Raw genomic sequence first — 12,126 nt, 5'->3', positions numbered from 1 at the left:
TTGTATGCTCGTGAAGTTGCTTGCATTGGCATCTAATTTACAGAGGTCAGTGAATTCTATACACATCTCACTTGTGTTGAAACCATCTCTAGCGTTACTCGGAAGGATGGCATCAATAATTGTTTTCAAAATTATTTTAAATTTCTTAAGATGTTGTATTTTCTTGTTCTCTTACATCCTATTGTTGTCCTAGCTAGAGACCAAACCCTCCCACGCCCCTACAGAAGCGATTTTTAAAAATAAAGCTAACTCTGAGATGTCTGGTTTTAGCTGACACGGCATCCTACCTGTCAGAACAGCCGTGTGCTCAGTATCATCTCTTGGTGTCACCAGCATGCCTACAAGAGCTGTGTTGCTTAGCTTCTGGCAGCCAAAACGCTAGACATCTAGCCTTGGACCTCAGAATAGCTAATCTATTTTAATTTGGTACCAGGTTAGTAAATTGAAGAGTTTGTGTTGTTCATAATTACTATCAGAACATAAAAGACTTAAAGCCCAGGATATACTTAAGGGGAAGCCGCAACTGTCAATGTATTCAGGTGCATGTTTCTACCTTTGTCCTCGGGCACGTGTCCCGGTTCAGAAGGGCACTGAAATATTTCCATAATGCCTTAGATTGCCCAGCTGAAATCAACAGCACTGGTTGATGCCAGTAAAACTACTGGTGATTAACATGAGACACATTCTTTAGATGCTGATGACGTGGGGCCCGTGATAGTTTAAGAATGGCGGACAGTTGGAAATGTAATGTTTCTGTACATTGAAGATGGAACTAAGAGTCACACAGAAGTACATGATTGTACTGGGGGAGCATTGCCATATCTCCATAAGAAGGAAGTTGAACTGTTAAACATGGAAAACATTGCTGATATTATTATTATTAGGATTTTATTGTAGGTTCAGAAATAGAAAAGGTGTTAGTTGCTACACAAAATTTTGGAAAATGAGGATATTCTTTTATGCAGTCATTTTAATAACTGCTTTGTAACTGTATTTATAGACTTGTAAAATCTAGGAATTGTAATTGCTTTATATTATAGGTTTTGAAATAGAAGTAAAAAGAAGTAAATATTACAGGGCCTGTTTGTAAAAACTGAAATTTAAAAGAAATAGAACTTTCAATATCTTGCATTATAATATTTAATTGCCTACTCTTAAAAAAAACAGATGCTTCAGAGAAGTCTCTCAATTCTTTTCCAACTTTTCCGTTTTTCCATTCTAGCCCCTGGGAAAGGGGAATAAGGTGTTTTGGGGTTTTTTTCCCCCCTTCTCTCCCCCTCCTTCCATGGATTTCTTTGTATGGTCAGCACATCTTTCATTCAGTTACGTGGAAGATAGCAAATAAAACTGTTGTGTCAAATCTGGCTGGCTGACTTTCTCAGACTCAACGGGTCTCATGTTGTATATGGAGTTTTATTTTAACATGTACTTCTGTTTTACATTACAGTGAATTCTTCTTTAAAAATATCTAGATGAAGGCAAATCTAGGGGGGGGAAAAAACCCCAGATATCTTTCCTTTAAATTGCAGCATCACCAACATTGTAGACTATGCCATTTCTTTCCAACAAGGAGTTTCTGTGGACTTATCAAGTAGCGTTTGGAAAATCTTTCTGCAAGCCAGGGCCTTGCCTGTAACTGGGACGCTCCTGGAAGTCAGTCAGAACTGGGAGGCGTGTGTTTTTGTAAGCTGGAGGATGCCAGATGAAGGGCCGCCTCAAGGCTCCATGAAACGGAGCCTGCAGCTGACAGGGTCAGCCGTTTGTCCTGGTGTCTGTCCCTGTCCATCCCTGTCCTCTGCCAGCGGAACAGCGTGGCTGAGCGCTCCCAAACTTCCTGAAGGCAAAATCAATCCGGCTTGGTGAAACTGTTGATCTGAGCTTCCCAGCTGGCCTTGTCTGCAGTGACACAGGGAGCACTGGCGCAAATGATGGTGCTGGCAGATTGATGAGGACCATAACTGGGAACAAAGCAGTAGCAAAGAGCAGCTGCGAGCAATAACCCTTTCTGCAGGCATGCAGAGGAGCGGGTCCCTGTGGCCACTGCTGTTCAGGTGGTTCAGCAAATTGTGCTGCTGGTTAGGCTGTCCTTGATTCCCTGAAAGGCCTTACATAGATATGGGTGAAAAAAAATAGTCCCAAGAAAGCAAAAAGCAAGTAAAAATTATTAAAGCACTGTTAAAACCCATATGGGTGGCTGTTTTGAAATGCTAAGTGAGAAAAATGAAATGCTTTTCTTTTCAAAGTTACTAAAGGTTATAGAGTAAGTCAGTGGTGAAGCTGTGAATAAAACTCAAGGAAGCAGACGTAGACTGCCTTTGTTTACATAGGTCAATGGCATAACATGCAGTTCAATTTTAAATGCATATACTAAATATCCAGTATATCAATTTGTGAATGGCTTCCACTCCACTGTCAAAAAACTGATTGCAATCTCTTTGTTACAAGTTTGTAAAGCAAACAGAAACGCAATAGGGAAGAGAGTCTGGAGCTCCCAAAATCCAAGGCTGTGGAGATAAATAGCTAGAGAGCTGCCAGGACATGAGCTCTTGCCGCTAGATTTCGCAAATGATCTATGAAATATGTATTTATGCATGTCCAGCGGTAGCTATCCATCAGTGGACTGAAATGCTACTTACAGGACAGTGCTTCAATCCCAGCTTTATTGTTCTTGGAGATGGAGCGCTTGTAAGCCAGTTTATAAATCTCTTCCTTAAGCAGCTTATTTTTAAGGGCATTTAGGAGTGGAGCATCTGGCTTGACTCAGATTCTGTCTGTTCTAACACTCAAATCACTTCAGACATGGACATTTTTTGTTGGTGCTTTCAGTTTCCTAAACTTCCAGTTAGGTGTTTCTCATTTACTAAAAAATATTGAAGCTATCACGCTGGAGGAACGTAGTCCCGAATAGTAAGCTGTTAATATGTGTCCTTGAAAAGGATGTGTTGTACGGCTCAGGAGGGTTATGTGCCATCTGAACAACTAGACTTTCAATTACTAAAAATTACAGGGGTAGGTGATGCTGTCGATGGTAGATCCAGGTTGTTGCCCAGGTGCCTGTAACAACCCAGGTACAAAAGATTGCATCAGGATGAGTTTTTTCCTTTGATTTAAGATCCATCTCTGCTTTACGGCTTAGCAAGTCAGTGCTAGGCCTACCTGGAGATGCCTTCTTACCACTGCCTTCCCCTGCTCTGCAACCGCAGGCATACATTTCGAGGGTCGCTGTAAAGTTTGTTTACTCATACAAACTTTCAGCTGAGTCGGTAAGAGCTGCATCATTGGTGCTACCGGCTTAGTGATGGTATACGCTACGCTGTGTGGCAACCATGTAGTCAGTTCATTTAGACTTGAAGTGCAATAAAGAAAAGTTAGAAAAAGGAGCATACCACTTTCAACTGCAAGTAGGATAAGGCTTGTAGAAATAGTACTTTTCCTTTTGAATGATGTTTTGTCTTTTGATCCTTGTTTTCTAACTTTCTTGTGCTTTTTCTCCAGCTGGGATGACAGCAGCTCCGTCAGCAGTGGGATCAGTGACACCATAGATAACCTCAGTACTGATGACATTAACACTAGCTCCTCTATCAGCTCCTATGCCAACACACCTGCCTCCTCCCGCAAAAACTTAGATGCACAGGTAAGATTTCTGGTTTAGACAGGTAACACTGATACTTGTTATTTTCGCTGTGCAATAGGTATAATTGTTTAAGTTGGATGAACTTGAACACACAGGCAGCCTTCAGTATGGACGGTATTGCTGGAAAGGCAATGTCAAGCAACAGTAACCACCTTATCGTAGGTGGCATTCATTAATATTTCCTCTATGCGTGGAATCCGTGGCATCTCTGCTGCAGTGATGTGGCAACAAATGGCTTCTGCTTTCTAGCAGCACTGCTGTTCAGAAAATATGCATCAGTAGATGGGATTGTAAAATTTCTATTTTTAGCTCTAGAAAAGTTATTCTGTTTTTTCATAAAGAATAGAATTTAATGAAGTCAACATGAAAGTTTAAAGATTATTTACACTTCCCTCGGAAATGTAAGCATGCCAGGCAAATGAAATAGATTATTTTAAACTTCCAGGGCTGCGTGTTACTGCAGGCTTTCGATTTTTGGCAGCATCTCATAGGAGGATAAATTTTACATCCAGCAGCAGCATACGTGTACATTTTGTGCTCAGGCACGACACATCCAAAGAGGGTAAAACAAGTGAAGGTATCCAACAGTTTTTCATTCGTCAATTAGACTGCATAGTACACAGATTTGCAGTAATATAAACTGATTTTTCCCCCCAGTTGTATAGAATTTTGTTTGGAAAAGTGCAGGACTAAGAAGTCCAGCTTTGGTCTTTGTAGAGCCACCTGCTCGAGGGACTCGTGTGTCAAAGCAACCAGGATGCAGTAGCTTGGCATTGCAGCAGGTAGAGGAGAGGGATGTAGGTATGACCTTCTCTGTTTCTTTCCTCTTTTATTCTTCTCCAGTCCTTTTCATGACTGGACCTTAAATCTGGTTCTAATATCAGTTTTAATGTAGATGTGCGGTTGCTGTGAAGTGTTACTCTGCCTACAGGACTGTAGTGCAAGCATACATTACTCTTTGTTCCCTTGCCACGAAGTGCATATTTGAGCCTACATTAAAGATTTCCAGTTAGCCTCTGGTTGTGCATCAGTGATTGCATGTGCGCTGGAAACTGCTAATACAAGTCCCGTACAAGTTGAGAGGAGTTAAGATCTATGAAGTGTGTTTTTCAGTACCTAACAGAGAGAGTAACACAGACACCTAGAAATGCTTTTCTGACAGTTGTTACTGTCTCAACATTGTAATACTGTTGGGAAAAAAGGGAGCAAAAGGGAGACATGACTAAACATTAACCTAAGGAAAAAAAAATAGAAACTCATTTGACTTCTATCTTCCAATGGATCAGATTCTTGGAAACACCTCTGAGAGATCAAAATCTGTGTTGACGATCTCCTCTTCCTCCTCCACAACTCTTGCACCATCCAAGAGAGTGCAGGCGTACACCAGAAGAAAAGCAGCTGAAGCTTATGCAGACAGTAGAGCATAGTATTAGAAGATGAAGCTGGGAGCTAAGATATACAAGTGGTGTTTACAGTTTTCTGATGTGTGTCTGTGACTTGCTTCTCGGTTTTAATGGCTGACTGTTCATTCTAGGTATTACTGTTATCTGCAAATTATTATCCATAAAATACCTTGTTTTCATTTGAACAGAATATCTTAATCTTGCCAACCCAAGGAAATGAAAATGGCTTGGAGTGATGGAACCATGTGTAGCTTGCAGGGTTGATTTTTGTTGCTGCCCAAAGCACAGCTCATGAAGCAGAGAATGCTGCATATATGCCATTTCTGTCTTACCCAGAGTACCGTATGATGGTCTGTGCCCAGGTTTGTGTTCCCCTTTGTGGTGAGCCACAACAGACCAGCAGGTGTCTGCATAGGCATGTAGACTTCTCAGGGTATCCACTGCTTTGGTTCTCCCAAATAGTAGGCAGTTAACTTTTAAGCTGCTGTCATTCTGCCACATCTTTTTGAGACGGTGCAGAAGTTGGAATTCAGATAATTAAAGAGGGAGCTTGAAGCTAATACACGTGCAGCTCAGAGTCCAGACAAATAATACAGCAACATCAAAGGGAGAGAGCCCCAACATGTCCATGTCTGCTGATAAAATCAGTAACTTATGCAGAATCATCGCTGCAAAGGAAGAAGACGTGCTTGCAGTAGGAAAAAAGTCTCTGCTAAGAAATTGTTTTTCAGAGCTGCCGAGTAGCCCATACTCCGGAAGCTGTAGTTTCTCTGAGAAGCAGGACTTAAATGTGATATTGACTCTACCTTCATGGACATAGTTGTAGCTCCTTTTTGTGACAGTTGTAAGAGGATGTTCACAAGTTGGTTCTGAACAAGCTAGGGATGAGAACTAGCATTTGCCTTACCATATTCCCACGTCTTGCTCTGGTAGTTGGCATACCAACTACCAAACCACTTAATGTAGCTACATGACTTTTGGGGCCTGAGTATTTTTCCCGTATATTGCACAGACTTATCTAAGTTACCTTTTAACACAGCACTGCATATAGAATGCCTTTAAAGTCATGCCATACATACGTTTTAAGGACAAATTAAGACCTGGTGGGCATTTGAAAATAACTTATTTAACTCTGAAATAAGATGGAAGAGGGGAAGAGATCCAGTAATAAACTTGCTCGTGTAATGCTAAAAAGATCAGAAGACGGAAAGGAAACCGTTCTGTTATATAGAAAACAGCAGCATCTTTAAGCTGTTGGATCAAGACAACTTCTCGGTTGAAACTTCCAGTTTGATGGGAACAAAGATGGGTTTGGTCTGTTCACAGCTTCATGAACAGCTTTACAGAACTGTAGCAGTAAGGTGAGAAATCCTCGTGGTTACCGCTACTCCCAGCTCAATTGATGGCAGCCCTTGCTCCCAGCTCACGCTCGCTACATCTTGCCATGACCTCCAGCAAACCATATTTCCACTTTCACCCACTCCAGGCCTTTAGGGCGGGTGGAGTTTCAGCTGCAATCCCGAAGCCAGGTTTCACTATGTTTTGGTTTTGATTCCTTAGTCATGTTTCTGTGCTGTTCTCAGTGTTTACCATTACACAGAAACATCTCTGGCCAGAGGGCTTCAAGGGTAAATGTGCAGCATTTCAAAAGCTGTGGAAGGAGTTGGGCCAAGGGTCTGGTAATGGAATGAAATGGAAGAGAGCAAAGATATCGGACTTCTTGTAATGCTGTTCTCTGTGTTGAGACTGTAGTATTCTGACAGGTGTGAAGTGGGGAAATAGAAGGTACAGGAATGTTTCATAGCTAACCAAAACTAGAATAAGCCCTTTTTCATCAAGTAGGTGTATTTCTTGCTCTCGAATGCTAACAGCATCAATAAACAATTCCAGACAAGGTACTTGAAGCAAGATACTAATGAGAACACATGAGGGATGATGTTGAGGTGGTTTTGTTGGTCAGTTATTTGTTACTTCTCGCCTGAGCTCTCTTCCAAGATCTGTAAACTTAGGAGATGTTTGCATGAAATGATTATTTTAAAGAAACACAGGGCATAGAAACAGTCACACTGTGAATTTATTGCACACCTACCAATGGTCATAAATAGAAAGGTAACCTATCCCCAAACCTTGCAGCCATACGAAAGAAGGAAGTTAGAAAGCAGTGTTTCATTCAAGCCTATGCTGAGTTGCTCTCTTTGAATGGAGAGGCAGGGAAAGGACATTTGCATAGCACAAGGAGAATACAACAAGAAAATAACACCAAAATCTATAATTCAGTGAATGCTTTTTAGTTTTATGGCTCAATATACAGACAAATAACCCAGGCTCGAACTATTTCACGTGACAAAGAAAGAGCATTTTGATGAGTGGTGTCAACTTTCACCTACTGATCACTTAGACTAGTTTTTCAGGCTTTTAAGAAAAAAGTATTTACAGTAAAAAGCAGAGGAAATTAAACCACAATCCCCCTAGATTCTTTAATATTAATGGTGTGATCTGGTAAGAAGAGAAAAGTCATAAAATTGAAACATACTTTAGGAACTCAAAAATAAAAGCACTTTGCTGAAAGCATGGTAAACGAGCATGCATTTGTCCTTTTCTGTGCTGTGCTTTTTTGATTATCCAATAGGAGTAAAAGCTTGTGGGCTTTATAATGCTTTGGGGTATTTAAAATAATTTCCTTTTAAGTCATATTGCCATTAGACAACTGCACAGTGCTGGGCATATTTGTCTTCTGCTGAGACTGCACTCAACGTCTTACCAAAATGCACCAACTCTCACTTGGGAGCTTCATGACAAGTGTTGAATGAAACATCATACTGTGATGGTTGGAGAACACTTCAACTATGCATATTTTTATCCGGATCAGGGTCAAATGTGGACGTTGTCATTTGTGCCTGATCACAAAATAGTTGGTTGTGGTGTTACAGAATTTGCCCAAATTAATCAGCAGCATTTGACAGGAGAAGTACAATTCTGCAAGAGTAAGCATTAGCAGTAGAAAATGCTAATGTATGGGGAATATATACGTAGGGTAGTAGTTTTAATTCAAGTATTTCTGTGAACGTGGCAAAGGCTTGGTAATAAGAAAATTCTGTATTTGACGTTGATCTTTGCAAAATTCTCTGTAAGTGACTGGCAGCACAATCAGTCTGTGCAAAGAATAAAGAAAAACAGTTTGTAAGAGTTGAATGCAAACTAAAAACTGATGTCATTTGTATACTTAGGTCAGACTTGAGTACTATTAGAAAGTTGTTGGGATTAATTTTTCTTCAGTTCTTGGGTGTCCTAATGTTAGATGAGAATGAACAGCATTCCATATCTTCAGATCTGTTCAAAAAGCTGCCTCCTCATGCTCTGCAGATCAGATTGCCAGACAAGAGATAGGAAAGCAGCAAGAACAAAGGAAAGCTGGCTGCACAGGTTTGAAACCTTTTTTTGGCATTGCAGTAAAAGGGTTCATCAGAAATTTGAGATGGAGGATTATAAATGTCATGGAGCTGAATATGTCCTTTATAAATCAAGTGCTTTTCTTTCCCTTTTTTTTTTTTCCTCCCCCCCTTCGTTCTAAGGGGTATGACTGTTATGGGTTTTGTATTTATTTTTCCCTAGCGCATTAAATTGCTGGGGTTCATTTCTTGCAGTGACATTTCTTTATCAAAGGCATGTTATGTTTGTTGGTACATGGAGATGACTGCTGAACTTATTAATCAGTTTGACGGTTCTCATTTGTGAAGCTTCTTAGAAGAAAGGCTTGCTCTGAAGGTTGTATTACAATTCCTTATCTGTCCTAGACTGATGCAGAAAAGCATTCCCAGGTTGAGCGGAATTCCTTATGGTCCGGTGATGAAGTCAAGAAATCAGACGGAGGATCCGATAGCGGCATAAAAATGGAGCCAGGATCTAAATGGAGGCGGAATCCTTCTGATGTGTCGGATGAATCTGATAAAAGCACTTCTGGTAGGAAGAACACTGTTATTTCGCAGACGGGTTCCTGGCGACGGGGCATGTCAGCTCAGGTTGGCATTACCACACCAAGGACTAAACCTTCAACCACCTCAGGCACATTAAAGACACCTGGAACAGGTGAGAAAAGGTGTAAGATATAAACAAGCCAAAAAGTGTGTTTGGTATGAAAACAGTTTAGATACTTTCCAGAGGCAGAACCTGAACTTCAGGTAATCCTGTCTTTATTTTTAGGTATTGTTTTAACCTATGCAGCACCTCCTATGTCCACATTTCTACTTCTGTTCACTTGAAAATGCATATTTTGGATTAGTACAGGTGAAAGTTGTTTTCGTGACAACTCTAGTCTTAAGCCAAGCTATTCATTGGGCATAGTATTGCCATATGAAGAATAAATAATATAATTTCAGCTTTTGAAGTCACTGTTAACTTTAAGAACATACAGTACGTGTGGTTGAGGAGATTTCTCTACCACCCCACCCCACCCCCCCATACTAAACCAGCATGTTAACTTATACTGAACACTATTTAGTTCTGGATTTTCTTATAAATGTATTAGTGATTTTAGCACTTGCAGATGTGTGAATGAAAATTGATTGAATTTGCATAATCAAGTAGTATAAGTTAATACGTCTCCTCTTATTTGATCGTGTACGCAATTGTACATGAAAAAGTTGAAGTTAGACACTTTCTTGAACAATGCTTTTTAGGAAAATTATACTAATGGCTTAACACTACTTCTGCCTAATGATAAAAAAGGATCAATCAGTGGTAGCTACAGAGGGAAACATTTTTTTCTTATCTGTCACTATTACGTAAGACGGTTCTGCTTTTTATATTCTCGAGGGCAAACACACCACATACTTTCTCTGGCAAGTCTGCATGTATAACTCACTAGAGTGGCATGTTAGTTCAGTGCAGACTAGATCATAATTTTTAACCGCACTCTGATGGCTAACACGCTTTTGCTTTTCATGCTGCTTTGAGTTTCATCATTTGCTTGATGTTTTCAAGTCATTAAATATTAGAATTCTTTTTCTATTTTTGTAGGGAAAACTGATGACGCCAAGGTATCAGAAAAGGGTAGACTATCTCCTAAAGCTGGACATGTTAAACGTTCCCCATCAGATGCAGGACGCAGTAGTGGTGATGAATCCAAAAAGCTTCCCACAAGTAACTCTAGAGCAACTGCTGCTAATGCTAATGCATTTGGATTTAAGAAACAGAGCGGGTCAGCCGTAGGCATGACTATAATCACTGCCAGTGGGGCAACTATCACCAGTAGATCGGCTACCCTGGGAAAAATCCCAAAGTCATCTGGACTCATGGGTAGGACCACTGGTCGGAAGACTAGTGTTGATGGCTCACAGAACCAGGATGATGGCTACTTAGCACTTAGTGCCCGAACTAATCTTCAGTATCGTAGTTTACCCCGGCCCAGTAAATCCAGTAGCAGAAGCGGAGCTGGGAATAGATCTAGCACAAGTAGCATAGACTCCAACATAAGCAGCAAGTCAGCAGGGTTGCCTGTCCCTAAAATGCGAGAGCCTGCCAAGGTAATCCTTGGAAACTCTCTGCCAGGATTAGTCAATCAGACTGATAAAGAGAAAGGGATCTCGTCTGACAACGAAAGCGTGGCCTCATGTAATTCTGTTAAAGTGAACCCTGCATCACAGACTGCTTCTAGCGGAGCTCAAAGTACTCACCAGCAAGGAGCCAAGTACCCCGATGTGGCCTCTCCCACTTTGCGCAGGTAGGCAATAAATTCGTTGATTGTGCAATGATGTTAGTCGGAGCTGAATGATCAGGACTCGTCGAGCCAGGCCTGGCTGTGTTTTGTGGAGCACTTACTATTTAGTGTCCTGCATCAGGGTCTTTGTATTTACATTTAATTTCACATAAACAGGTTGGCCAGTGTTGTAAATACTCAGTACATCACGCAACAGCAGCAAAAATTTAGCATTTGGAAAAAACAACTGTCTGGCAGAAAGTTTGGCGATTGTGATACGAGTCTCTCTGTTACAAAAAACATACGTGAAGGCTTTATCCATGCAGCTATCGCAGGAATAAGTTTTCTTACCCGAAGATTACTGAAGAGTTCTTGCACTAATTTCAGTGTAAGAAACCTGGAAATACTCCAATGGTGGATCAAATTATAAACTGACAACAGAAGAGTTATTTCAGATTTTCATTACAACAGATGCATAATTTGACCTGTCGTACACAGATTCACATGCCAAACCCAAACCAATCTTTCAGTTGTGTGAATTAGGCCCATGTGTTGCGAGACTCATAACATCAGGTTATTCAACTGTGTAGAAGAGCCCTAAGTGGAGTCACTGTCTAAGCTGGGTTGAATTTTCTTATTTTAATAATTTTTTTAAACGAGAATCTTATCCGTCTTCTATTTCTCCACCATTGCCCTGCACATGCTTTTAACATTAATATTGAGTTGGTCAGGACTTAATTTGTTGATGCAGTTTGCATCAAAGCCTTGATATTGGTGAAAGGTTCCGTTAATATTATTTTTCAATTTGATTTGACATTGAGTAGCTTGTCTGTTTCAAGTTGCGGTGTTTTGCATTTCATTTTGTCTTGACGCCCATAATACCCATACAGTTATGCTACATCATCCTGCTTCCAGTGATGTGAGAAAGCCACATTCCATCTGAAGCACCAGTGCAAGCATAATGGCTGTGATGGCAGCTTAGGCTGATGCTGTAAAGAGTTGTAAACTGTTTCTTTTTAGATGGGTGGTTTTATTGGAAGAACCTATGTGAGGATAATTCAAGATACTTCCTTTATTTTATTCCTGGTTACCATTAGATAAGCCGTGTCCTTTAGAACATTTAATTTTCATCAGTGGCTACTTAAAAAGAACTCTGATAGACCTTTCATTTCTGTAGTATACACCATGAGAAATGCAGGTTTTCAGTGTTGCAAGCCTCAGGCACATTAATCTCAAAATTTGATTGGAAACGTTTTTAGATTACTAGAAAGCCACATTGCTAGCTGTGTAATTGAAGTACTACTTTAGAAAGACATGAAACTTCAAAGAGAAGACAGCGGGGCTCTATTAAACTATTTCCTCATTTGATTTACAGTTTCACTCTTGAATTTTCA

The 12,126-nt window shown here is 40.4% G+C and overlaps 1 protein-coding gene across 3 annotated transcripts in view; it reads left to right on the top strand.

Moving 5' to 3' along the window:
* The window catches only part of NAV2 (neuron navigator 2), a 233,064-nt gene that overhangs the window by 175,896 nt on the left and 45,042 nt on the right, over nt 1-12,126 (top strand). For all 3 annotated transcript variants that reach the window (XM_075094971.1, XM_075094973.1, XM_075094974.1), the window contains 3 exons: nt 3,496-3,634; nt 8,832-9,123; nt 10,054-10,756. In XM_075094971.1, the coding sequence (XP_074951072.1) occupies nt 3,496-3,634; nt 8,832-9,123; nt 10,054-10,756 (1,134 nt within the window). The remainder of the gene's footprint in view (nt 1-3,495; nt 3,635-8,831; nt 9,124-10,053; nt 10,757-12,126) is intronic.

This window comes from Phalacrocorax aristotelis, chromosome 5, assembly GCF_949628215.1.
Source record: "Phalacrocorax aristotelis chromosome 5, bGulAri2.1, whole genome shotgun sequence".
Lineage (NCBI taxonomy): Eukaryota > Metazoa > Chordata > Aves > Suliformes > Phalacrocoracidae > Phalacrocorax > Phalacrocorax aristotelis.
The sequence above is the reverse complement of the archived record's forward strand: the minus strand, read 5'-3'. Positions and strand labels throughout refer to the sequence as shown.